This window comes from Papio anubis, chromosome 1 (assembly GCF_008728515.1).
Source record: "Papio anubis isolate 15944 chromosome 1, Panubis1.0, whole genome shotgun sequence".
Lineage (NCBI taxonomy): Eukaryota > Metazoa > Chordata > Mammalia > Primates > Cercopithecidae > Papio > Papio anubis.
In genome coordinates this window covers 51076386-51101898 of record NC_044976.1, presented here as the reverse complement: position 1 = coordinate 51101898, position 25513 = coordinate 51076386, and the positions used below count along the sequence as shown (strand labels likewise).

The 25513-nt window shown below is 45.6% G+C and overlaps 2 protein-coding genes across 2 annotated transcripts in view; one reads left to right on the top strand and one right to left on the bottom strand.

The window, feature by feature from the left end:
- Window positions 1-1978: 1978 nt before the first annotated feature.
- SHISAL2A (shisa like 2A) lies at window positions 1979-24632 on the bottom strand. Its single transcript, XM_003891892.3, has 3 exons — window positions 23865-24632; window positions 14827-14966; window positions 1979-2255 (listed from the first exon to the last, which is right to left on the bottom strand). The coding sequence occupies exons 1-3, from the start codon at window positions 24044-24046 to the stop codon at window positions 2005-2007; spliced, it is 573 nt and encodes a 190-aa protein (XP_003891941.1). The 5' UTR covers window positions 24047-24632; the 3' UTR covers window positions 1979-2004.
- TUT4 (terminal uridylyl transferase 4) overlaps window positions 24143-25513 on the top strand; it is a 215133-nt gene continuing 213762 nt past the window's right edge. The window contains exon 1 of the mRNA XM_031668776.1: window positions 24143-24237. The gene's annotated coding sequence lies outside the window, so the exon portion shown is untranslated. The remainder of the gene's footprint in view (window positions 24238-25513) is intronic.

Sequence of the window (25513 nt, the reverse complement as noted above, 5' to 3'; positions counted from 1 at the left end):
TTGATGATTCAGCTCAGACATCATTTCTTCCTCCCTAAAGCCCCATGAAGGGCCACCACTGGGCCTCCTGGCCATTTGTGTGCCTGCCTTGTCCTCCACATGAGCCCCTTGAGGGTGAGAACTGTCTGATTCCTCTTGTTTCTGGCAACCTGCACAGGTCCTAGAATAGAATGGACACCACTAAGTGTACAGTAAATGGACAAGGGTGCTGGGTTTTGAGTGCTGAAAATAAGCTGGGTGCAGTGGCTCACACCTGTAATCCCAACACGTTCAAGACCAGCCTAGGCAACATAGCAACCACCTGTCTCGATAAAAAAAATTTTTTTAAATTAGCTGGACACAGTGGCACGCACCTGTAGTCACAGCTACTTGGGAGGCTGAGGCAGAAGGATTGCTTGTGTCAGGAGTTTGAGGCTGCAGTGAGCTAGTCTCCACTGCACTCCAGCCTGGGTGACAGAATGAGACTGGCTCAAAAAAAAAAAAAAAAAAAAAAAGAAGAGTGCTGAAATAAAAGAGCACACACACACACATACCACCACCACCACCATCAACAACAACAACAAATGAAGCAAGACCAGAACCAAAATCTCTTGACTTCCAGCCTAGAATACTTCTGTGGGTGACTCACCCTGTCTTGCCACCCCACCATGTACCCTTTGGCTTGGCCTCAGGCACAGGTATCTAAGAGTGACTCTTTCACTGTTGCCAAATCCAGCAGCAGGTCATGTCACTGTTTGAAATGTCAAGAGCTGCTTTTGGTGGCTGCTGAGTTGCATCTCCACAGTCCTTGTCTTGCATTCCCAAGATGAAGCCTAAAAGCCATTGCCAAAGTTAGGAGAGCAGCCAGAAGGGAGGGCTGGCAGTCAGCATCTTGCCCTAAGATTCCTTTGCGATCAGATTAATAATAAAAAATGTTAATAATAATAATAATAGCTAACACATAGTGCCTTCCATTTGCCAACACTTTTCTATGTACTTGCATGGACTCAGTAATTTAGTCCTTCCCCAAGCTCTATGAGGAAGGTACTACTATGATTCCAGCTTATATAGATGAGAGGACTGAGGCACAGAGGTTAACTAGCAAGTAAGTGACAGGGGCAGGATTTTAACCAGGCATTTAGCTCCAGAGTTTTTCAGTATTACATAGTTTACTGCTATTGTCCATTTGTAATTTAAAAAGTCTTTTAGCAGGATTACTATGTTATCATCCGTTGGTAATTTAAAAAGTCTTGTAGCAGGCCATGTGTGGTGGCTCACATCTGTAATCCCAGCACTTGGGAGGCCAAGGCAGGCAGATCACTTGAGGCCAGGAGTTCAAGACCAGCCTGGCCAACATGGTGAAACCCCATCTCTACTAAAAATACAAAACTTAGCCAGGCATGCTGGCACACACCTGTAGTCCCCGCTACTTGGGAGGCTGAGGTGGGAGGATCACTTGAACCCAGAAGGTGGAGGTTGCATTGAGCTGAGATCATGCCACTGCACTCTAGCCTGAGTGACAGAGTAACAGAGCAAGACTCGTCTCAAAAAGAAAAAAAGTTTTCTAGTACTTTAACGTTTATGAAGTGAGTTCAAATCCATCACCTCACTGAACACTTGCAATAACCCAGCAAGGGGACCGAAGCTCAGGAAGACAAGGGACTTTATCAAGGCCACACAGTGACAGGGCCCACGCTCTGGAGCCTGTATTCAGTTTGATAACCATTCATTCATTCATTCATTCTTCTTTTTTGTGATGAGGTCTTGCCCAGGCTGGAGTGCAGTGGCGTGATCATAGCTCATTCGCATGGAGTTGTTACTGATCATTTTTTCTAGGAGTCATGTCAAAGTTCCTTGGCCCACAATAGGCCAAGCAGAGCAGTATGGCAGGGTCCACAGCAGGGCTGGGTATCTTTGCTAGGAAAAGCCCTCATTTATCCTGCTAGGCTCTAAAGTCCCTTCCCACTCCCACCTTTCACTGAAGAGACTCCAGAAGGGGATGGTGTGGAGACATTTATTGAATGTTTATGGGACTGGTCCACGTGGGTCAGGGTTGGGTACAGAGGCTTCCTCAGGGCTGCCTGGAATGTCACTGGTGGTCACTGTGGCCATGAAGCAACGATGGAGGAGGCGTTTGGAGTTCACAACCTGCCCCTCATTGCTCTCCAGCTGTGGGTTCAAGCAGGGGTAACTCTGCCGGAGAGGGCTCACTCTTGGCACTTCTGCCGCCATGCCTGTGTTCACACCTTGGCAGTCAGGAGAAACCTCTTCAGGGCCTGGAAAATAGCAAACTGAGGGTGTAGGGCTCTCTTCTTCCCCATCAGGATCACACCCCCCAGCTGACTTCTCTGGTGCTTACCTTGGGGCAGTGCATTGTGGTCAGAGCCTTAGAAGCATCATTTGTTTAACGTGTATTTATTAACAATACACCACATCATGCACTGACAGCTGTCAGTGTTGCTCAAGAACTTGTAGTTTGGTGGAGGAAACAGACAAGAAACAATCGTTAAGAGCTATGAAGACTTGACCTTCACCATAACCCTATGAGGTAGGTACTATTAGAAATCCATTTTATAGATGACAACACAGGATTACCACACAGCTAGTATGGAGAGGAGTGCTGGACATTTTATAAACATAGATTGTTCTCGCTTTGAGAATAGATTCCATGCTTCTCTTTGTCAAGTGACTTATCTTCTCTCTTCCTCTTAAATCAAAGCTTGAAAGGAAGTCCACTTGGCCTTATTATTCTCTACCTTCCGTTCACAACTTGTTCAGCTGCAACTTGCTTGGTTCTGCCCCTACTATACACCTTCAAACTATTTGTCACTAAACCCATGGTCACTTCTAAATCCTCATCTCCCTTGACTTATCAGAAATATTTAACATTATTTATTTATTTTAAATTTTACTTTACCAGTTATAGGACTCTGATTCTTTTTTCCTTTTTCTTTTTTTAATCAGGAGCATTTGACACAATTGAACATTTCTATCTTTCTAGATAAAATTGTATCAAGTGTTCAAGCCAAAAATTCGAGTCATCTCTCACACCTTCTATCTCAGCCCTTTCACAAAGCCAGGTCCTGCTGGTTCCACCTAATAGCCATCTGCAGTATCCACCCATTTCTCTCCATCCTCAAGGCTACCACCTTAGGTCAGGCTTTCATCTTCTTCTGCCCAGACCCCTGGAACAGCCTGCAGTGGGGGCCCCTCCATCACGTCCTCCATGCTGTAGCCAGAGAGATCTAAGATCTTTCTAAGATCAAGTGATCTTAGAAATCTACGTACTAAGTGATCTACATACTGTTCTTTCTGAAAGCTTTCAATCTCTTTCCATTACCTGTGCTCCTTGAGATGGCATCTCATTGTGGCTTTAATCTGCACTTCCTTAATGACTAATGAAGTTGAACATATTTTCAGGTGCTTATTTGCCACCTATATGCCCTTTTAAAAAAAACTTTTATTTTGAGATAGGGTCTTGCTATGTTGCCAAGACTGGAGTGCAGTGGTTAGAACATGGCGCACTACAGCCTTGGCCTCCTGGGCTCAAGTGATCTTCCCACCTCAGCCTCCTGAGTAGCTGGGTCTACAGGTGTGTAGCACCATACCCAACTTTTTTTTTTTTTGTTTTCACCGGGTTCGCCAGGATGGCCAGGCTGGTCTTGAACTCCTGGGCTCAAGCTATTCTCCTGCCTTGGTTTCCCAAGTTGCTGGGGTTACAGGCCTGAGCTACTATGCCTGGACATTTTAAAACATAGATTGTTCTCTGTTCCTCTTTAATGAAGTGTCTGTTCAAGTCTTCCGCTCATTTTCTAATGGGATCGTTTGTTTTCTTAATGTTGAATTTAGGGTGTTCTTTATATATTTTGTTTTATTTATTTATTTATTCATTTATTGAGACGTATCACTCTGTCATCTAGGCTGGAGTGCAGTGGCATGATCTCACCTCACCACAACATTCATTTCCTGGGTTCAAGCGAATCTCCTGCCTCAGCCTCCTGAGTAGCTGGGATTACAGGCTTGTGCTACAAGACCTGGCTAATTCTTCTTGTATTTTTAGTAGAGACGGGGTTTCACCATGTCAGCCAGGCTGGTCTCGAACTCCTGACCTCAAGTGATCCGCCCACCTGGGCCTCCCAAAGTGCTGGGATTACAGGTGTGAGCCACCACACCCAACCAATCCTTATATATTTTGGATAAAAGTCCTTTGTCAAATATGTGAATATATTCTCCAGTCTGAGGCTTGCCTTTTCATCCTCTTAACAGGATCTTTCACAGCATCAAAATTTTGAACTTTGATAAATACTGGTTTATCTTTTTAAAAATGTATTGTGCTTTTGATGTCTTGTTTAAGAATTATTTGCATAACCGCAGATCATGAAGATTTCTCCCTGTTTTGTTCTAAAAGTGTTACAGAGTTTTTTGGTTTACATTTAGATCTTTTTTGAGATAAGTTTTGTACAAGGTGTGGGATCTAGGTAAAGGTTTATTTTTTACTTATGGAAGTTTAGTTGTTTTAACACCATTTATTGAAAAGATTATTCTTCCCCAGTCGAATTGGTTTTGCACCTTTGTCAAAAATCTGTTGGACAACCTTATGACGTCAGTCTACTTCTGGACCATATTTTGATCTATGCATGTGTCCTTCCCTCATCCAATACCACACTAATCTCATTACTGTTTATCATTGTTGTTATACAATAAGTCTTAAAATTGGGTAGTGTGATTTCCTCCAACTTTATTATTCTTTTTCAGTATTACTTTAGGTATTCTAGTTCCTTTGTCTCTCTCTATATAAATTTGAGAATTAGCTTATCTATTAAACGAACAAACAAAAAAAGCTGCCATTTTGGCCAGGCACAGTAGCTCACACCTGTAATCCCTGTACTTTGAAAAGCCAAGAAGGGAGAATTATTTGAGCCCAGGAGTTCAAGACCAGCCTGGACAACATGGCAAGAACCCATCTCTACAAAAATAAAAAATTAACAGGGTGTGGTGGTCCCTCTCCAATTATGGGGGTCTGAGCAGCTGCCAGCCAAGCCTCAGGGGAACCCTAGGGGCTTCCAGAAGTTACAAGACCTTGGCTCAAGTCCTCATTCTGGTATTAAACATTGTGCTACTTTGTGCCAAACCCTTCTGTTCTCTGGATCTCAGTTACTACTTCATAAAATGGAATAGAAAATATGACTGGCCTAATTTTCTGTTTATTTTTCTGTGAATTCTTTTCCATTGAGCTCCTTGGGAGGCTGAGGTGGGAGGGTCACTTAAGCCCAGGAAGTTGAGGCTAGATTATGCCACTGCACTCCAGCCTGGGTAACAGAGCAAGGCCCTGTCTCAAAAAAAAGGGCGGGTTGCAATTTTTATGTTTACTATGTTGAGTTTTGCAATTCATGAACATAGTGTATCTCTCCATTTTAGGTGTTCTTTGATTTCCTTCATCAGCATTTTGTAGTTTTTTGTATGGTTGGTTATTTTTAGAGACAGGGGTCTCCGTCTGTTGCTCAGGTTGGAGTACAGTGACATGATCATAGCTTACAAGTGAGCCTTGAACTTTTGGGCTCAAGGGATCCTCCCACCTCAGCCACATGCCATCATGCCTAGCTAAGCATTTTGTAGCTTTCTCTTTTTTTGAGACAGAGTCTTGCTCTGTCACCCAGACTGGAGTGCAGTGGTGTGATCTTGGTTCACTGCAGCCTCCGCCTCCTGGGCTCAAGCGACCCTCCCATCTCAGCCTTCCAGTAGCTGGGAGTACAGGCACACGCCACCATGACCTGCTTTTTTTTTTTTTTTTTTTTTTGTAGAGACAGGAGTCTCGTCATATTGCCCAGAATGGTCTCAAACTCCTGGGCTCAAGTGATCCTCCAGTCTTGGCCTCCCAAAGTGCTGGGATATTGTAGTTTTTAACATACAGACCCTGCACATGTTTTGTTAAATTTTACCTAAGTATTTCATTTATTTTGGAGTAACTGTAAATGGTATTATTGTGTTTTTAGTTTGGGTTTCTAATTTTTTGTTAGTAGTATATATAAATACAATTGATGCTTGGTTTTGACTTTACTGTAACCTTGCTAAACACACTTAGTTCTTTTTTTTTTTTTATATGGAGTCTCGCTCTGTCGCCCAGGCTAGAGTGCAGTGGCACAATCTCCGCTTACGGCAAGCTCCGCCTCCGGGGTTCATGCCGTTCTCCTGCCTCAGCCTCCCGAGTAGCTGGGATTACAGGCACCCGCCACCACGCCCGGCTAATTTTGTTGTATTTTTAGTAGATATGGGGTTTCACCATGTTAGCCAGGATGGTCTTGATCTACTGACTTCATGATCCGTCCACCTTGGCCTCCCAAAGTGCTGGGATTACAGGTGTGAGCCACTGTGCCTGGCCCAAACACACCTAGTTCTAACAGGTTATTTTGTGCATGTTTTATAGGGGTGATTCTTTGTTATTTAAGCTTTATTTTAAGGCATTCCAACTGGTATAGGGATTTACTTCAACCTTCTCTTCAATACAAGAATCCCCTTAGCTGAATCCCATATTTAGCCTTTTCCTGATTACCTTCCATGGATAGAGGTGCTTTTTTAAAAAACAAGACAAAACAAACCCAAGGATTACAAATTTGTGAGTGAAATATGGCCAAGAGTGATGGAGTTGCTCTCTGCAGTGTTTCAGGTATACTCTAAATAAGTTCTACCTTTATTGACTCAACATCCGTCTCCCTGTGGCTTTCCCCACTGATTTCAGCTCTGTTCTCTCGATCCTCATAAAAATGTCTGATCCTCTTGTCCCAGAACAACCTTGCAGAGATCGGAGGCCCTAGGCTGTGAGCCCGGAGTCGCCTCTGTTCAAGGCCAACTATCCGCAGCTCTTTACCTAATCCTCACATGACCTGGTTCCCAGATCTGAGGTAGTCACCTGCCTCTGATCACCTGATTGGTCAAAGTCCATCTCAAATTATGGGGCTCTGAGCAGCTGGCCAGCCAGGGCTCTGGGGAATCCCTTGGGCTTCCAGGAGTTACAAGACCTTGGCTCAAGTCCTCATTCTGGTATTAAATCATTGCGCTACTTTGTGCCAAACCCTTCACCTCTCTGGATCTGTTACTACTTCATAAAATGGTGTAGAAAATACAACTGGCCTAATTTTTCTACTTCTTTCCCTTTGAACTCCAAGTTCTGAAGGATTCTGTCTACATAATAGACTGCATTTATTAAGTACTAATTTTTTCCATTCTGTATTAATCAAAGAGCTCTGATCAGCAGGAGAGCACCTATGTTAATTACCCCCTGGAACTGATATAATTCTAGCTCAAAGAGAAGAAACTTGGTCCCCGTAAAGCCTTTGCAATGTTGTAGCCAGGTGCAGTGGTGCGCGCGCCTGCAATCCCAGCTACTCGGGAGGCTGAGGCAGGAGAATTGCTTGAACCTGGGAGCCAGAGGTTGCAGTGAGCCAAGATGGCGCCATTGCACTCCAGCCTGGGCAAGAGGGCAAGACTCCGTCTCAAAAAAAAAAATTGTTTGGCCGGGCGCAGTGGCTCACACCTGTAAATCCCAGCACTTTGGGAGGCCAAGGCAGGTGGATCATGAGGTTAGGAGTTCAAGACCAGCCTCTGGCCAAGATGGTGAAACCCCATCTCTACTAAAAATACAAGTATTAGCCAGGCGTGGTGGCAGGTGCCTTTAATCCCAGCTACTCGGGAGACTGAGGCAGAGAACTGCCTGAACCCAGGAGGTGGAGGTTGCAGTGAGCCGAGATCACGCCACTGCACTTCAGCCTGGGTGACAGAGCGAGACTCTGTCTAAAAAAAAAACAAAAAAAAAACCTTTGCCATATTGGAGATTGCTCAAAAATTCCCACTGCTGTGTTTGGGGACCCTCAGGAAATTGAAAAACAAAGTTGGGAACCTACAGAATAGACAATAAAAAGTTATTTCTGAGATGTGATGGCTGCTGAGTTCTATCCAACTGAAAGTTAAAATAGATCATCACTCCTTTGCTTCCAGACCTTCTACTCTGTTAATGTGACCTGAGTTTCCACTCACTTTTTTTTTTTTTTTTTTTTTTTGTAGCAATTACATCACATTTTTGGCTTATGCGGGAAGCTATTAAAAAAAAAAAAAAAGGTTAGGCCAGGTGTAGTGGCTCACACCTGTAATTCCAGCACTTTGGGAGGCTGATTCGGGTGGATCACCTGGGGTCAGGAGTTCGAGACCAGCCTGGCTAACACCGTGAAACCCCGTTTCTATTAAAAATACAAAAATTAGCCAGGTGTGGTGGCAGGTGCCTGTAATCCCAGCTACATGAGAGGCTGAGGCAGGAGAATTGCTTGAACCCAGGAGGTGAAGGTTGCAGTGAGCCAAGATCACACCACTGTACTCCAGCCTGGGTAACAGAGGGATATTCCATCTCAAAAAAAAAAAAAAAAAGGTTTTTTAAAAAAGAAAATGATATGTTTGAGATTACGAACATGTAAAAATTGAAGCACCTAATAATAATTAAAATGAGAACTACTAATTGGTAAAAAGCCTGCTATGTGTTTGAGACTAATTAAATACCAGTAAGCACCATTTCTAGTTTTTGCAACAACTTTCTTAGTAGGAATGATGGTACACATTTTAGAGTAAATTGAGGTTGAGAGAAAAATGACTTGCTTAAGGCCACACACTAAGAGCAGCAAGGCCAAGATTAGAGCCAGGCTTTCTGGCATCTCTGCTCAGCGCTGTGCCTTTTCTCCTTTCTCCAAGGACCTCTGTGGCCAGTCCCCCATTACCTGGGGTTCTCAACCCTGAACATGGGCCTAGCCTGTGGTGACCAGCTTGGAAAGGAGTTCTCAGGTTCTCCCCCTGTTTGGAGATGAGTCAAAACAAACTCATCACTGACTGAGGCACGTTTGGTTCCTCGGTGTTACCTCTCAAGTATGGTTAATTAAAAAGCAGTGGGCTGTGAGGTGATGTGACTGAGCCTTCTGTGGAAGGTGGGAGGGGCTGATGAAAGTCATTCTGTAGTATAGGGACAGCTGCTGCAGGGAAAGGTCTCTGGCTGGGAGGCAAAGGCTTGGCCACCAATTGGCTGGGTGACCTTAGGCACATAACTGCCTCTCTCTGGGCCTCAGCTGCCCCATCTATACAGTGAGAGCATCAGACTTTATTTTTAGGAGCCTTTGAGTTCTAGTTGATGAGAATGGCTGACTAACAACCTCTTCACCAACACCTTTCAGAAGAGGATAAGAATTGTACTCTTTAATTTTCCCCCCAGTGTTTTAGTATCTTATTAAAGGTACCTAGATATCACCTCTACACTAACCTCACTGACCTCATCTGCAAAATGGGAGTTGATAATAATCACCAGGCAGAGTAGTTGAGCAGGTTGAAGGGGATGATGTGTTTGAAGTCCTTAGCACAGTGCCCAGCTCAACAGTAGGAACTCAGTCACTTTTCTGATCTAGCCAGTTCCTCACAAAGTACCAGAATAAGAAAGTTATGGTCTTCATGGCCATCCCAAGTTTGGGGATGGGATGGGTGTGGGGGTGATGGGACAGAGTACAGAATGCCTGGGCAGGGAAAGAAGCCTGTTTCAGAAACTGCTTTTCCATTTACACTCTGCTCTTGCCAAGGCACTCCCCACCCCACCCCTGCCTCCATACTCAGAGATAAGGACCCCAAGGGACAGTGCAGTGATCATAGGCTTTAGAGTCTGGGAGATCTGGGTTGACATTGCCGTGACACATGCTCATTGGCTGTGTGGACTTAGTTCATCTCCCTTGGCTGAGCCTTGGTTTCCTCTGCTATACAATGGGGGTAAAGGCCTCTCTCCATGTCCTATTGAAGCACAAAAGAGCAAACAGAAATGAAAGTCTGTCAACAGTAAAGCTCTGATGAATGTAAGATAGTGGGCCTATAACCGTCTCAGATGCAGAAGGAGGCTCCTGGGTTGCTGCTCTGGGTGCAGAGGGAAGGAGAGGACAACACTTAATGAAGAAGAAGGGGAGGAACTAAGAGCTGAGTTTGAGCAAAAGGCAGAGAGAGCCTAAAGCTGTTATTTAGTAAAAGGTCAGGCAATGCACTTTTCTTCTTAAAAATAAGAAGCAAAAAGCAAGAGGACATGCTGTCTCAAATCCTCGTGACTGAATAATCCAGCTGGTGGCTGAGCAGTGAAAAGCAGGAGGATGGTTTCCATTCACAGGGCCGAGGGATGAACTGTACTCCCCTTGAGCCAGAAAAGTAGGACCTAGGGGATGGGTAGGGTGGGGTGAGCCTAGGAGCACAGAGCACAAGCCAGAACATCCCACAGTCCTGCTCTAGGAGGATGGAAAGAGCAGGACTTTGGAGGCAGAAAGACATGTTTGATTTCCAGCTCCACAATCACAAGCTATGTATGACCCCTTGTGCAAATTATCTAAGCTCTCTGAGACCTGATTTTTGCATCTGTAAGATGGGTTATAATGAGACCTACCTCACTGGGATAGCTGGAAAGATTAGAGGAGATGGTGCATGTGAAATTTCAGTGTCTGGCACATTGTAGGGATGCCCTTTTCACAGCAACAGGGATAAGGAGAGGAAGGAGGGTGAAGGGGAGAGTTGGCTCTGTCACTCATTCAGTGACTTTGGATCTCAGTTTCCTCATCTGTAAAATGAAAGTAATAACATGATCTATACCCTACCCAGTTACCATAAAAAGCAAATAATATGGTACATTTAGAGCTAGTTCATTCCTTTTACCTATGGTATCACTATTTCATTATTCTATTATACCACAGTTTATGATCCATTCCTCTACCTATGGACATTTAGTTTCCAATGTGACAGGTTCTCAAGATGTCTGTCCTCTTCTAATGCAACTATTTCTTTAAGGCAGCTAATTAGAAGTAGAATTACTGAGTAACAGGGTATATATATAAAACTAACAATTATATAATGTTGATAATAACATATTGATAATTAATTATATAATAATGAAATATATTATATATAATTATATATAAATATATAATATATAATTATATGTGATATATTAGATATATTATTTAAATAGATAGTACCAAAATTCTCTATAAAGTGGTTGTACCAATGTATACTCTTACCAGTAGTATATGAGAGTATCTGCTTCCCCCACCCCAACCTTCCAAACTTCTCACTTTTAATATGATACATTTTTGGGCTTTTGCCAATGTAATTTTTTTTTTTTTTTAATAAGGATGTTTTTTTTTTTTTTTTTTTTTTGAGACAGGGTCTTGATCTGTCGCCCAGGCTAGAGTGCAGTGGCCGATCTTGGCTCACTGCAACCTCCACCTTCTGGGCTCAAGCAATCCTTCCACTGCAGCTCCCCAAGTAGCTGGATCTACAGGTGTACGCCACTACGCATGGCTAATTTTTGTATTTTTTGTAGAGACAGGTTTTACCATGTTGGCTAGGCTGGTCTCGAACTCCTGACCTCAAGTGATCTGCCCGCCTCCACCTCCCTAAGTGCTGAGATTATAGGTGTGAGTCACAGTGCCTGGCCTGGATGTATCATTTTTGAATTGCATTCCCCTGATTATTAGTAATGTTGAGCATCTTTTCATGTGCATTGGGCATTTGTATTTCTTTTTTAACGAAGTAAATTTTTCTCATCTTTTAAGGTGTACTTGTATCAATCCTGCCTTGTTTTATATACAGTTGATTCTCATTATTCACGGTAGTTATGTTCTATAAAGTCACAGCAAACACTAAATTAACAAATACTGAATTATTGCTCCTAGGGGAAATACGAGGTTAGGTTCCTGTGAGCCTCTGGTCACATTTTTGTCAACTGATCAATATGTAACTTTGTTTTTCTATGTGTGTTTCTGTTTCAAGTGACCTTATTTAATATGTTATTGATTCATTAACATTGAACTCATGGCCAACAGCACTATAAGCTAAAATTCATGTCTCTAAAACATCAAAAACAGGCTGGGCATAGTGGCTTACACCTGTGAGCACTTTGGGAGGCCGAGGCGGGCAGATCACCTGAGTTCAGGAATTCAAGACCAGCCTGGCCAACATAGTGAAACTCTGTCTCTACTAAAAATACAATAAAAATTAACTGGACATGGTTGTGCGTGCCTGTAGTCCCAGCTACTTGGGAGGCGGAGGCAGGAGAATTGCTTGAACTCGGGAGACAGAGGTTGCAGTGAGCTGAGATCGCACCACTGTACTCCAGCCCGGGTGACAGATCAAGACTCCATCTCAAAAAATAAAAATAAACCAAAACAAAACAGTGAAATCACCAATTAAAAATAACAAAAATGCAAAAATCATGGCACTAAATAGACTGAGAAAAGGACACTTGCTTATACCATGAGAGCTGCAAAGAGAAGGCAGAGCATACCTTATTCACTATCACCTAAGATACATGTGTAAATCAAATTTTTTGCTACTCTGTGCGTGCACACATTTACAAATGACCTCAGAATTGCCTTGAGTATTGATGTTGATGTTACAAGTAAATTTTAGCAAGTAGGCAAATTTGCAAATACAGAATTGGAGAATAATGAGGACTAATTGTGTATGTGTATGTGCGTGTGTGTGCGTGCGTAGATATTTAATGTGTAATATAATATCTTTGCAGTCCATCACTTTTTTTTTAACTTCACATACAGTGTCATATTATTTGTACTTGACGTAGGGACATTTGCTAATCTTTTCCTTTATTTTTTAGAAAATTGTACATTTTATGCAAATTCCTATATTTTAATTAGTCTGTTTCTGGACTCTTTCTAGTCTAGGTTTTTCAACTTTAGTACTCTATTCTCTACTCTAGAGTTTCTCAACTGGTACTATTGACATTTTGGGCCAGATAATTCTTTGTTGCAAGGTACTGTCCTCTTTATTACAGGCTGTTAAACAGCATCCTTGGCCTCTGCCAATAGATATCAATGGTATCCCTTCCCCGATTGTGACAACCAAAAATGTTTACAGACATTGCCAATTGTCCTGGGGGAGCAAATTTGTACTCATTTTAAAACCACTGCATTGCCCAATTCTATTTGTCAATTTCTGTGCCAATATCACAAAACTTGTATTTTAAAACAGAAATCCTATATTTTTAAAAATGTCCTGTTGCCTGATAGAGCAAATCCCTCCTCTTCTTTGTTTTCCAAAATTGTGTTGTTCACTCTTCCACCTGTATGCCTCTAGATTAACTTTAGAATTAATTTGACAAATTCCATGAAATATTTTAATTTATTTTTATATATAGGTTAGTTTAGGAAGAATTGGCATTTCTATGATATTGAGCCTTTCTATCCACATACATGCCATATCTCCCATATAGTCTTTCTGTCTTTCATTAACCTTTATAATTATTCTCTATAAAAGGTGAAACCAGCTGTGTGCAGTGGCTCACACCTGTAATCCCAGCACTTTGGGAGGCCAAGGTAGGTGAATTGCTTGAGGCCAGGAGTTCAAGACCAGCCTAAGCAGGGTGGCGAAACCCCATCTCTACTAAAAACACAAAAAATTAGCCAGGTGTGGTGCTGCACGCCTGTAGTTCTGCTATTCAGAGGGCTGAGGTGGGAGAATCACCTGAGTCCAGGAGTGCAAGGCTACAGTGAGCCATGATCATGCCACTGCATTCCAGCCTGGGCGACTAGAGTGAGACCTTGTCTCAAACAACACAAAAAACGTTGAAGCCTCAACTGTCTCTGGTCTTCACCAGGCTGGGTCTACATGCAGAGGTTTTTCTCTTCCCCTGCCACTGCCTCTCAGGTCTTTCTCACTCCAAGGGGAGCCAGCTGAATCCTTCCACCCTCAAAAGTGACCCCTCCTGCTTTTCGCTGCTCAGACACAGCTGGATTATTCACAGTCATCAGGATCTGAGAAGGATTCTTGTGCTGTTGCTTGTTGTATTTTTATTGTTAACTTGGAAAGTTCGTGTTTACAAATGATGGCATTCAGCCCTCTCTTTCTCTGAGACTTGGCTACTACTACCTCCCCGATGCCTCCTGTCACCCTTCCTTCGTCTTTTTTTTTTTTTTTTTTTTTTTTTTGAGAAGCAATCTTGCTCTGTCACCCAGGCTGGAGTGCAGTGGTGCGATCTCGGCTCACTGCAACCTCCGCCTCCCAAGTTCGAGCGATTCTCCTGCCTCAGCCTCCTGAGTAGCTGGGATTACAGGTGCGCACCACCATGCCTGGCTAATTTTTGTATTTTTAGTAGAGACAGGGTTTCGCCATGTTGGTCAGCCTGGTCTTGAACTCCTGACCTTGTGATCCGCCCGCCTTGACCTCCCAAAGTACTGAGATTACAGGCGTGAGCCACCGCACCTGGCCGAGACTTGTATCTTTCACAATACCTTTCAGGAAGTTGTCAAAATGTGTGCAAAAAAGGCTTGTGAAAAAGAAACACTTTTTTTTCTGGGCCCCTTAGAGGCTCTTGATAACCTATACTAATGAAGAAATGCGTAGTCTGGAACATCAGATTATTTAAAAAAAACACATACACACAATAAAAGCGCTTGTATTTCGTTTCTGATAAATTATGAGTTTGGAAGCAGCAAATTTTAACAATTAATTATATTTTGTTTGAGTTCATATTAAAATCAGTTTGCATTCCCCAAGGCTAACATTAAAACATCATCTTAGAAAATCCACAACATGGATTAACCTTTGTGTGACAAATGGAGTGTTGTCTACATTAAATTATTTTGACAAACACTGTAAACATGAAGAGTCTGGGATGGAAATGTTTAGATCATGAATCTCCTGAAAAATGTGCTGCTGCTTCTGCATATTCCAGGAATAGTCATGAGGCAAATGTTCCAAACATCATTTCTACATTTCTCCCCACTGAAAAGGTGCTAGTTTACTGAATACAAGGACATCACCTGGCAACTTCCTTACCTGCTGTCTGTAAGCTCAAGCCCAGGTCCAACTTTGTGTGGGGCTTAGAGCTGATGAACAGGTAGCAGAGCAGACAGGCGGTAACAATGAACGTGAGAAGGACCATTGCTGCTACAGACAGGCCCACGAGAGCGCCAATGCTGGGGAGAGAAGACCACATGGGAGCTGAGAGTCAGGAAGGGACTTGGGAGGCAGATGTTATAAAAATGTTGTAGCTAGGCTAGAATGAGTCTGCTGGGAAGAAAATGTACAGAATAAAAATATTTTTTTAAAAATTTAGGTCAGGCACAGTGGCTCATGCCTATAATCCCAGCACTTAGGGAGGCCGAGGCGGGCGGATCACTTAGGGTCAGGAATTCAAGACCAGCCTGGCCAACATGGTCTAAATACTAAAAATACAAAGATTAGCCGGACGTGGTGGTGGCTCCTGTAATCTGTAATCTCAGCTACTCGGGAGGCTGAGGCACTAGAACTGAGGCACTAGAACTCGGGAGGCGGAGGTTGCAGTGAGCCGAGATCGTGCCACTGCACTCCAGCCTGGGTGACAGAGCAAGACTATGTCTCAAAAAAAAAAAAGTAGTGTTGTGTTGTAGGAATCAGCTTTGACTTTTGTTTTGTCCCTACTTATCTTAAACAAGCTTTCTATGCTTTAGCGTGGGAAAGAAAGTGCACCAACTATACGCAAAGGACTCACCACCAAGGACTCATACCTGACCCCGCTCAGCAGCACCATCTCCTTCCCTCCCTACTTTCCTCACCTGCTCCCACCCCAGGGAGCTGGAGATGGTCCTAGGGGACCCCCCATACTGCTGTTTCTTAAGAATCAAGACACATATAGTAGGCCTTAGTTAAAAGCCAGCTGTCCTTCCAGGTTTAGGTAATTTCTTTTCTTTTTGTTTTAAGACAAGGTCTTTGCTCTGTTACCCAGATTGAACTGCAGTGTTGCCATCTTGGCTCACTGCATCCTCAACCTCCTGGGCTCAAGCAGTCCTCCCACCTCAGCCTCCTGAATGGCTGGGACCACAGGTGTGTGCCACCACACCCAGCTAATGCTTTTGTATTTTTTTAAGAGATGGGGTTTTGCAATGTTGCCCAGGCACTTGAGCTCAAGCAATCTACCCACTTTTGCCTCCCAAAGTGCTGGGATTACAGGCATGAGCCACCACACCTGGCACCCTGTCCCACCGTCCCCCTGTCTCCTGCCCCCCCCCTTTTTTTTTTTTAAATAGAGACCAGGTTTTCTGCATTGTCCAGGCTGATCTCAAACTTCTGGCCTCAAGCAATCCTCTCACCTCAACCTCCCAAAATGTTGGAATCACAGGCATGAGCCAACCGTGCCCAGCCAAGCCTCAGGTAACTTCTGACCCAACCTCCATGGTTCTGCTCACCACGTCAGTGTCAACTCCATGTCTCAAATACCTCTCCACTGCTGGTCCCTCACCCTCTAACCTCACTGCCTCTGCCCCAGATCAGGCCTTGGTCACCTGGTCTGAAGGAAGAAACAGCTTCGTTTTTTCCTCCCACAACACTCAACACAACAGTTCTGACACCAGATGTATGGGGGGTTTTCCCCCACACATCAAGCAATTCTCCAGCAGACACCAGCTGGGTGTCCTATAATTTGATTCAATTCTGGCACCATCTCTAGGCAAATAGTGTCAGCTCCCACAGGTTACGGCCTCAGTCCCACAAGACTCCCTCCTGCCCTCCCATACCAATTGCAAGTAGTAGGTTGTCACCTATATTTCTGACCCACCAGCTATAAATCAGCGTGCCCATGGCCCCTTCCTTGGGTTTGATTAATTTGCTAGGACAGCTCACTGAACTCAGAAAAACACTTACGTTTACCGGTTGATTAGGAAGAAGGATATTACAAAGGATGCAGATGAATGGCCAGATGGAAGAGATACATAAGGCAAGGTATAGGGGAGGGGCGTGGAGCTTCCATGTGGTCTCCAATCACACAACCCTTCAGGGACCTCCACGTGTTCAGCAATCCAGAAGTTCTCTAAACCCTGTCTTTGGGATTTTATTGGTGATCAACTCAACCTCTGGGCCCTCTCCCCTCCCTGGAGGTTGGAGTGAGGTGGGGCTGTAAGTTTCAGTGCTCTAATCACATGGTTGGTTTCCCTGGCAACCAGCCCCCATCCTGAGGCTCTCCAGGAGCCCACCGTGAGTCATCTCATTAGAACAAAAGATGCTGTTATCACCCAGGAAATTACAAGGAATTTAGGAGCTCTGTGTCAGGAACTGGGGGTTCAGAGATCAAATTTTAGAACGAATGATGCTCCTAGCCTCTCTATCTACAAGGGCTTTAGGAGCTTCAACTCAGGAACCAGAGGCAGAGACCAAATATGTATTTCTTTTTTTTTTTTCTTTTCTTTTTTTCTTTTTTTTTTGAGACGGAGTCTTGATTCTCCTGCCTCAGCCTCCCCAGTAGGCAGGATTATAGACCTCAAGTGATTCCCCCGCCTTCAACCTCCCAAAGAGCTGGAATTACAGGCATGAGCCACCGTGTCCGGCCAAAACCATGTTTAATCAGCCTTATCCTCTCATTGTCTAGGCCCTGGCCTGTGGTAGGCAGTTGGTAAATACAGTTTGGTATCTACTATGCACTCTCCTAATGAGAAGGCATAGGTGGCATCAGGCTTTGACTTTGCCTACCCTTTCTTCTCTAGCTCTCCTGCCTATCTTCTTCCCTGACTCTGGCCCCAGACTCCTGCCCTTGCCACTTCTGCAGGATTTCGCTCCCTGTTAGTTGATGGCTAATTTCACTCAACCAAAACACCTGAGAGCTTTGAAGAGTCTGCCTTCCCATCTAAATAAATTATTGGACTCTCTGCAATGGAACAGTATAGCATATATAGAGACCTTATTAATGATATAGATGTTTTCAGGCAGGGCACTGTGGCTCATACCTGTAATCCCAGCACTTTGGGAGAACGAGGCGGGTGGAGCACTTGAGCCCAGGAACTCAAGACCAGCCCAGGCAACATGGTGAAACCGCATCTCTACAAAAAATACAAAAATTAGCCTGTCATGGTGACCATATGCCTGTAGTCTCAGCTACTCAGGAGGCTGAGGAGAGAGGGTAGCTGGAGCCCAGGAGGTGGAGGCTGCAGTGAGACATGATGGTGCCACTGCACTCCAGCCTGGGTGACAGAGCAAGATGCAAGACTCTGTCTCAAAAAAGCCAAAAATGTTTTCAGATCTTTTAGATTTTTTCTTTTTTTCTTTTTTTTTTGAGATGGAGTCTCACTCTGTCGCCCAGGCTGGAGTGCAGTGGCACAATCTCGGCTCACTGTAAGCTCTGCCTCCCGGGTTCACGCCATTCTCCTGCCTCAGACTCCTGAGTAGCTGGGACTACAGGTGTCCGTCACCACACCTGGCTAATTTTTTGTATTTTTAGCAGAGACAGGGTTTCACCGTATTAGCCAGGATGGTCTCGATCTCCTGACCTCGTGATCCACCTGCCTCGGCCTCCCAAAGTGCTGGGATTACAGGCGTAAGCCACCGCGCCTGGCCTAGATCTTAATATCTAAGATAAGGGATAAATTTTTATGAACTTATTGATAATATTCATTGAAAAGAGCAAGACATACTACTAATTACATGGCATAACCCCAATTTAACTAAATAAGTATACATATATACTTAACTATACACATGTACACAATCAAGGTTGATGGAGATACACCAACTAACAGGCTGTCTCTGGGCAGTTCAGGATGTGGATGTCCTGTCTGGGGCCCCTTGGATCTTATCAGTGTGGAATACTCTGATATTCTGGCCAAAGTTTCCTTCTTTTTTTTTTTTTTTTTTTCTGAGACAGGATCTCACTCTGTCACCCAGGCTGGAGTACAGTGGCACCATCATGGCTCACTGCAACCTCAACCTTCCGGGCTCAAGTGATCCTCCTGCCTCAGCCTGTCGAGTAGCTGGGACTACAGACATATGCCACGACACTGAGCTAATTTTGATATTTCTTTGTATAAACCGGGTTTCACCATGTTGCCCAAGGTTGTGTCCAACTCCTAGGCTCAAGCAATCTGCCCGCCTTGGCTATCCTGTCCAAAGTTTCTATTGCCAACAGCTGTTATCTCTTTGTTTGAGGGGTTTCTTGGGCCCAGAACAGGCTCCGTGGACATATTGGCAAGTCAATAGTACAGGATAATCAATGCTATCCTTACCCCACCAGCCCATGACCAATGACTGACAGAAATTGTTAGCTAAATATCCAGCTTCCTGGCCATCAGGTGGGATAACCCTGAGGAGTACATTCTACACTGGCTGGCAGAGTTTAAGCTCCAGTTACCTCTGGTGTAATTTGCTTGGTAATACACCATTGTTGGCTTCTTCCCCTCCCTGTCTCACTTTCTCATCCTCTATCAGTGATTTTTGGGATCACTTTCCACGTAAACTACTTGCCATCAAATCCTCATCTCAGAGTCTTCTGGTGAATCCAAGCTTAGACACTGGATTACTCATGACTTCTTTCTCTTTTTGTTTCTCTTGTGCTTTTCATATTTTTTACATTGAGTATGTAGAGCTTTTCAGTTCTTTACTTTAATTAAACGTTGTTTTCTCATTTGAGATACACTTACTGTTCATAGGCCTGTTATCTGGGAGACTTGTGCTTTGCTTGGGACCCGTGTGTGGGACAACGCTGGGTACCTGGATGGAAAGGGGCCTCTAAGAGAGGCCCTTTGAGGAGTGAGGGGGAGAGTTTTGTTTGTCCCCGTCTACCATTCTTTCTCCAGCCTTCTTGTCCATCCTCTTCCATGACTCTGGGCTGATACGTCCCAGATGGGAGGTCAGTCAGGGGGCAGACACTGTCTCTGCTGATCTGTCCTGGTGACAGAGGAACCAAACTCCAAGGACAGGGTTGGGAACAACAGGGTAGGCTCCAAAGAAGGAAAATCTGTGCTTAGCATGAGATGAACTTCAAATGATCAGAGTCATCCCATGGTGAATGTACTGCCTCAAGCGGGGATGAGTCCCTGTCATGGGAGAAGCTTGTGCAGGACACATGAATGAGTTACATCTTTCAATGAAGTTAGAGATTCCTACCCTGGGTAGGAAATTGGATTAGAGAGCCTTGGGCCTTCGAGGATTTCACTGTTCTGACTCTGAAAGATCAAAACCCACTATGACTCCTAAGAAAGAATTGGAGGGACAGCCTAACAACCAAGGGCTTTGGAGTCAGGTAGTTCTAAGTTCAAATCCTGGTTCTGCCAACTGAAAAATCACTTTACCACTCTGACCTTCATTTCCTTCATTTATAAACGTTTCTATCTCACCAGGTGGTGGGAAGGATGAAATGAGGTGCTGTAGACACGGTCTGACCACAAACTCTGCCTTCCGGCAAGGCTGCTGTCTTCTGGCTCACACCCTGGTAAAAAAACAGAACTAGTGATGGAGGAGGGTGTTTGGCAAGTGGACCAGACAGTGTGACAGCACCAACTGCTTCTGCACAGGGTGTCTTCACATCCTGAGGCACAATTTTAAAGATAGCAATTCTCCTTGAGCACTGTCTCTCCCAGGAAACAGTGCTTACCTGGAGATTTTGATGTTTTTAAGGACTGGCTTTCATGAAAAGAGACAAATGGAATTTACAGCAAAACAAGGTCTCCACCCTGCAATATGCTCTGTTAGGAGCATGCCGGAAGAGTTATTTCAAGGTTCAGAGCACGTTGATGTCCTAGACATCCTGAGGACTTTCAGTTCCTCTCCTGCACTTTGCAATTGTCTGTGGTATTTATGAATCACATTATGTCTGAGTCCAGGAAGAGTCACCCTAGAGCCTTTTAGCCACTTGGGGTCACAGAATGGGAACACACTGACATGGGATGCGACCTCAGAGATCAGCCCATCCAAACCCCAACGAGAGCATTGTCTGAGCCACTAAAGCATGCCACGTCAGAGTTTCCAGGGCAACGGAAGGGACCACAAGGCACAAGAGCTGCAGAGGGAAGAGGCTAGTGGAAGAGGGAAGGAGTCCTGGCTGGGTGCTGAGAGAATTACTCACCTCTGTGTCCCCAGGGGCCAGCACAGTGCCCAGAAGACACTAGAGGGTCAGTGAGTATTTTTCAGATCATCTGAGTGGATCAGGTTATAAGAGAGATTCAGACAGTAGTAGACAGGACAAGCCAGGGCTTGGGATGAGACAGGCCTGAGTTTTCAACCCAGCTCTGCCACTGCCTCTCACTGGGACACTCCCAGATAGTAACAACCTCTCTCAAGTTTTCTCTTGTGTAAAATGAGGAGAAGTGCCAGGGTTGTGAATGCGTGAGAGCATCTAACCTTTGGAGAGTCTTAGGCAATGTTCTTTAAATCTCAGTCTGCTACGATATTGCTAGGAGATCTCGGACAATTCACTTCCACACTGAATTTCACTTCCCACACCTATGAACCAAGGAAAGGGAACTCTTTTATTGAGCACCTGCTATATGCACTGGTCACTTTCATGTGCGTTATTTCTCTTAGTTCTTACAACAATTCCATCACAAATATCTCTATCACCATTTTAAAGTTGAGAGAAAATACCAGAAAGTTAAATAACTTTTCCAATCCACCTAGATAATAAGTGACAGGTTCTGACCAGCCCCAAAGCTCCACACTGTCTCTGTACTTACAAGGGAGGTCAGTACCGTCTTATTTCAACACCTAGCTCAATGCTAACTACACAGTGGGCCTTCAACAAAACTTCATTGTTTCACTTTAGGTGAATGCTGTGAAAGTGCCCTTGCGAGTATTATCACAGTGAGAGAAATCTGATACAGAAAAATTATCACAGTGAGAGAAATCTGACATAGCTGACTCCATCTTGCGTCTAACTTTCCAGCTGTCTTTCTTAATTCCTGGGCACAGGCCAAGTTAACTGTAAGAGGAATTTAGTTTATAGTTTAACCCTAAACCAAAGATGATAACAGCCCCTTCCTAAAACTAACACCCTTCTTGCTCAGGGACTGCAACTGCCTTTGTTAAACTAACAAATTAACCACAAGGTTAGAATTGTTGGCTCAGGAGTTGCGTAGCTGGAGGTCACATGATTTGTAATCTCCTCAACTCCTCCTATAGGAGGAGTTGTAAAACCTAAAACTGGTGTTTGAGGTATCTTTCAGACCTTGCATTTTGATAGACCAGTTGGTGCCACCTGGACTATACTGGAAACTGGCTCAACTGGTTTTGTGAGCCCCCCTACCCAGCAACTGACTCAGCACAAGAAGGTAGCTTTGATCCCCCACAATTTTATCCTTAATCCAACCATTTAGCATTCCCTATTCCCTAGCCCTGTCTGCCACCAATGCTTGAAAAACTATAGTCTCTGAATTCTCTGGTGGGGTGGGGGGTGGGGAATGAGGGTGTGGATTTGAGAATTATGTCCTACTTTGCCACTTGGTTGGCCCTGTGATTATTAAACTCTTTCTTTGCTGCAAAACCTGTTGTTCTCAGTGCATTGGTTTTTCTGGGCAGCAAGCAAAATGAACTTGTCAAGTGATTACCGTTGTATCTCTAAATAAACTGTGAGTTCCTCAGGGGCAGGGAATAATTGATTTTTGTGTCTCCAATGCCTTGCAAAGTGCCTGGCACAAAGTAAAGGCTAGAATGAATGAATGAATGAATGAATGAATATACGGATGAACAGAAAATACATTAATATAATTCCCTGGGTTATAGATAGCACAAATGTGTAGGATCTGATAACCTGGCCATCTGAAAATCATTTAGAATTGTGGATCGAGTCACCTAGAAAAAGCAATAATATTTGTAATTGTCATTGGCATATGTCAAGTTGATTTCATCTCTGTTATGTCATTTGACCCTCACCACTGCCTTAGTCAGAAATCAGGGCAATGATAGATCATCCTGCTGCCCATTTGATAGATGAAAAGCCAGAGACTTGAGAAGTTTTGGTGGCATAGGATGCTGTCCTTTCCCACCCAGAGGGCAGCAGCCTCTGCTCATACACCTCCAGGAACAGGAAAATCGCTAACTACTGAGATGGCCCACTAGATTTTTGCTGATGTCTGTTTCCCAAAGTATTCTGAGGATCAAGTTCCATTCTCCAGGTGAGGCCTTTGGAGACGCAGAGGGATTGAGACCTATTACCCTCTCAACCCAACACTTAGGTTCCAGCAATGTAACCCCTTCCCTGAACAAATGGGGAAACTGAGGTCCTATGGGTGGAGATTCAACACTTCAAATATGGCCTGAGCTAGCTTCTGCACTATGCCATTGTCTCGTGATGAACTTGGAGGCAGCTCTGCCTCCCGAGTCTTCTGCCTTAGCTTGAGGATGAGGTACATCCCCAGCACTCACCACAGGGCTTGGCACACACTAAGTGCTCAGTAAAGAGTGCCCGAAAGAATGACTAAATACAAAAGGGAACCAAGGGTTGACGCTGGGCTGAGGCTGGGGTTGGGGTGTAGCACCAGGCAAGGGTTAAGGCTGGAGGCTAAGGTTTGGATGTAGATCTAGATATTAATAATATTTGGAGTCAGGATGTGGGAGAAGAGCTGAGGTGGGATTGCAGGCAGGACAGAAGAGGAGGTTGGGGATGGTGATAGAATAAGGTCTAGGATCAGTACTGGGGAGTGTGGAAAGTCAGGGATAAGGCTGGTGTTGATATTAGGAAGGGCACTTTGGTGGATGATGATTGGGGTGGAGTTAGGGCTGCCTGTGAATGTTTGAAGATGGAAGTTGCTATTAGGGGGAGGCTTGATATGTGATTTGGGATTGGGATGAGGGTGGTGATGGATCGAAGTTTGGGGTGGGGATAGAGTGAGGATTGTTTTGGGTTAGAGGAGGGGGAGGTCCGAGCATGGGTCTAAATAATGGTTGGGGTCAGGATGAGGAAATCCAGCTGAGATGGGGTTTCAGGGGGTAGTAGGGTTGATGATGTGGGCATGAGGACGGTAAGGGCTGGAGATTGCTGCTGATGTTGTTCAGGTGGGCACTCGGATGAGGGCTGAGGCTGGGGTGAGGAGCTGAGACTGGAGTGGGGATCAAGGTAGGGTGAGGGCCAGGGCCGGTACCTGAGCCACCACATGTAGCTGTGCTCGTAGGGGAAGAAGCTGTGCGGGTCGTCGCAGCAGTACTTGTGGTCGCGGAAGCCGCAGCAGAAGACAGCAGCCGCCTCGCCCCCCGGCCGCGGGCAGCTGAAGCCGCGCACCACCTCCTGCTCTGCGCTCACGTAGCTCGTGCAGGCGCCGCTCATTGCGTCCCGCGCCCAGCCCGCCGCCACCTCGGGCCACCAGACGGCCGGCGAGAGCCCGGCGGGGAAGCGAGGGACCGAGCGAGAGGGAGCTGAGCCTGAGAACGCAGAGACGGAGAGACTGAGGGGCCGAGAGAAGCCGACACAGAGACAGAGACAGCAGCGCAGGGCCCCGAGGACCGAGCGGCGGCCAGGTGCGCAGCCCGCGCGGAGGGGAGGCGCGGGCGAGGCGGGCGGCGGCGGCGGGCGGCGGGAGTGACGGCGGCGGGAACGCGGCGGGAGCCGGAGCGGACGCGGGGAGCTGGGCCGGGAGCCTCGTGCTCACCCGGCTCTGCCTGCGCTTCCCGCCCCCGCCCCACTGCTCTCCTACTGCCTGCACGAGGGCGCTGGGTGCGCGACGACAGCACGACGCGGCCAGAGTGGCGGGGCGGGAATTCGAGGCCAGGGCGCGGGCGCCTCAGCTGCACCCAGCCGGCGCCGGGAGTCTTGGGGCATTCGGGGCTGGGGCAGACAGACAAGACACCAGCCGGCGACCACACGGCGGGGTCAGTGAGGAGAATGAACACAACCTCACCCAACTTCCGCAACAACCCAGGGGCCCGGGGGATGTTCGCAGCCGTGTTATAGGTGAGAGCTGAGGGCCAGAGAGAAGCTTAGGAGTCCCTAAGCCCATGAGATTTTAACCAGGGGCGGCCTAGTAGGAAGTCCTTGCGCTTTCTGCGGCTTTCATGGTGCCTCTTTTCCAGCGGGCTTTTAGATGTCCTCGTCTTCTGGAGTCCCCGCTAGTCTCTTTCGCTGAGAGCTAGCTCGTGCACGGACAATGTCCACACTCTTCTGTTCATACTGCCTGCCACTGGCCTGGGACAAGGGGCCGAATATGGGTGTGGACGGGCCCAGATGGTAACCTCCTTCCCCACCCTGACCAGCAAAGCCAGCAGACCTGTCCATTTTGAAAAATTACTTCCAGAGAACAAGGGCAGTATTTTCACTAGCATCAGAGAACCATAGACTGAAGGGGCTCTCAGTGCCTTGGCTTCCCCCGTGTACCCTGTTGCCTTACACCACCTGGAAAGGCTTCATACAGCACCTTCAGTGCCTTAGCTCTACAAAATTCACAGCAGTGGGTAGGGTAGGAAATAGTTACTGTGTTGCCTTGGGCACCCCCGATTCCTTCGCGCTTGCTTTGGACGTGTGCGGAACGGGCCATGGGTATCAGGAAATCTGGGCTCCAGCCCAGCTCTACCCCTTCCCTGCTGTTTCTCTCTGAGCTTCGGATTCCTTGTCCTCACCCAGGCCAGCTCCTCAGATGCTGATTGTGCCGCTCCCCTGACCTGGGCCCTAGGGCCCCTGAGAGGGATCAGATCTGGGCCTGCTGTTGAGAAACACAGTCTGATGGAGGAGTCAGACTGACGGACGATCACAGCACGGGGCGGTAAAAAGGGAGATGCAAGGACCTGAACACAGAGGGGC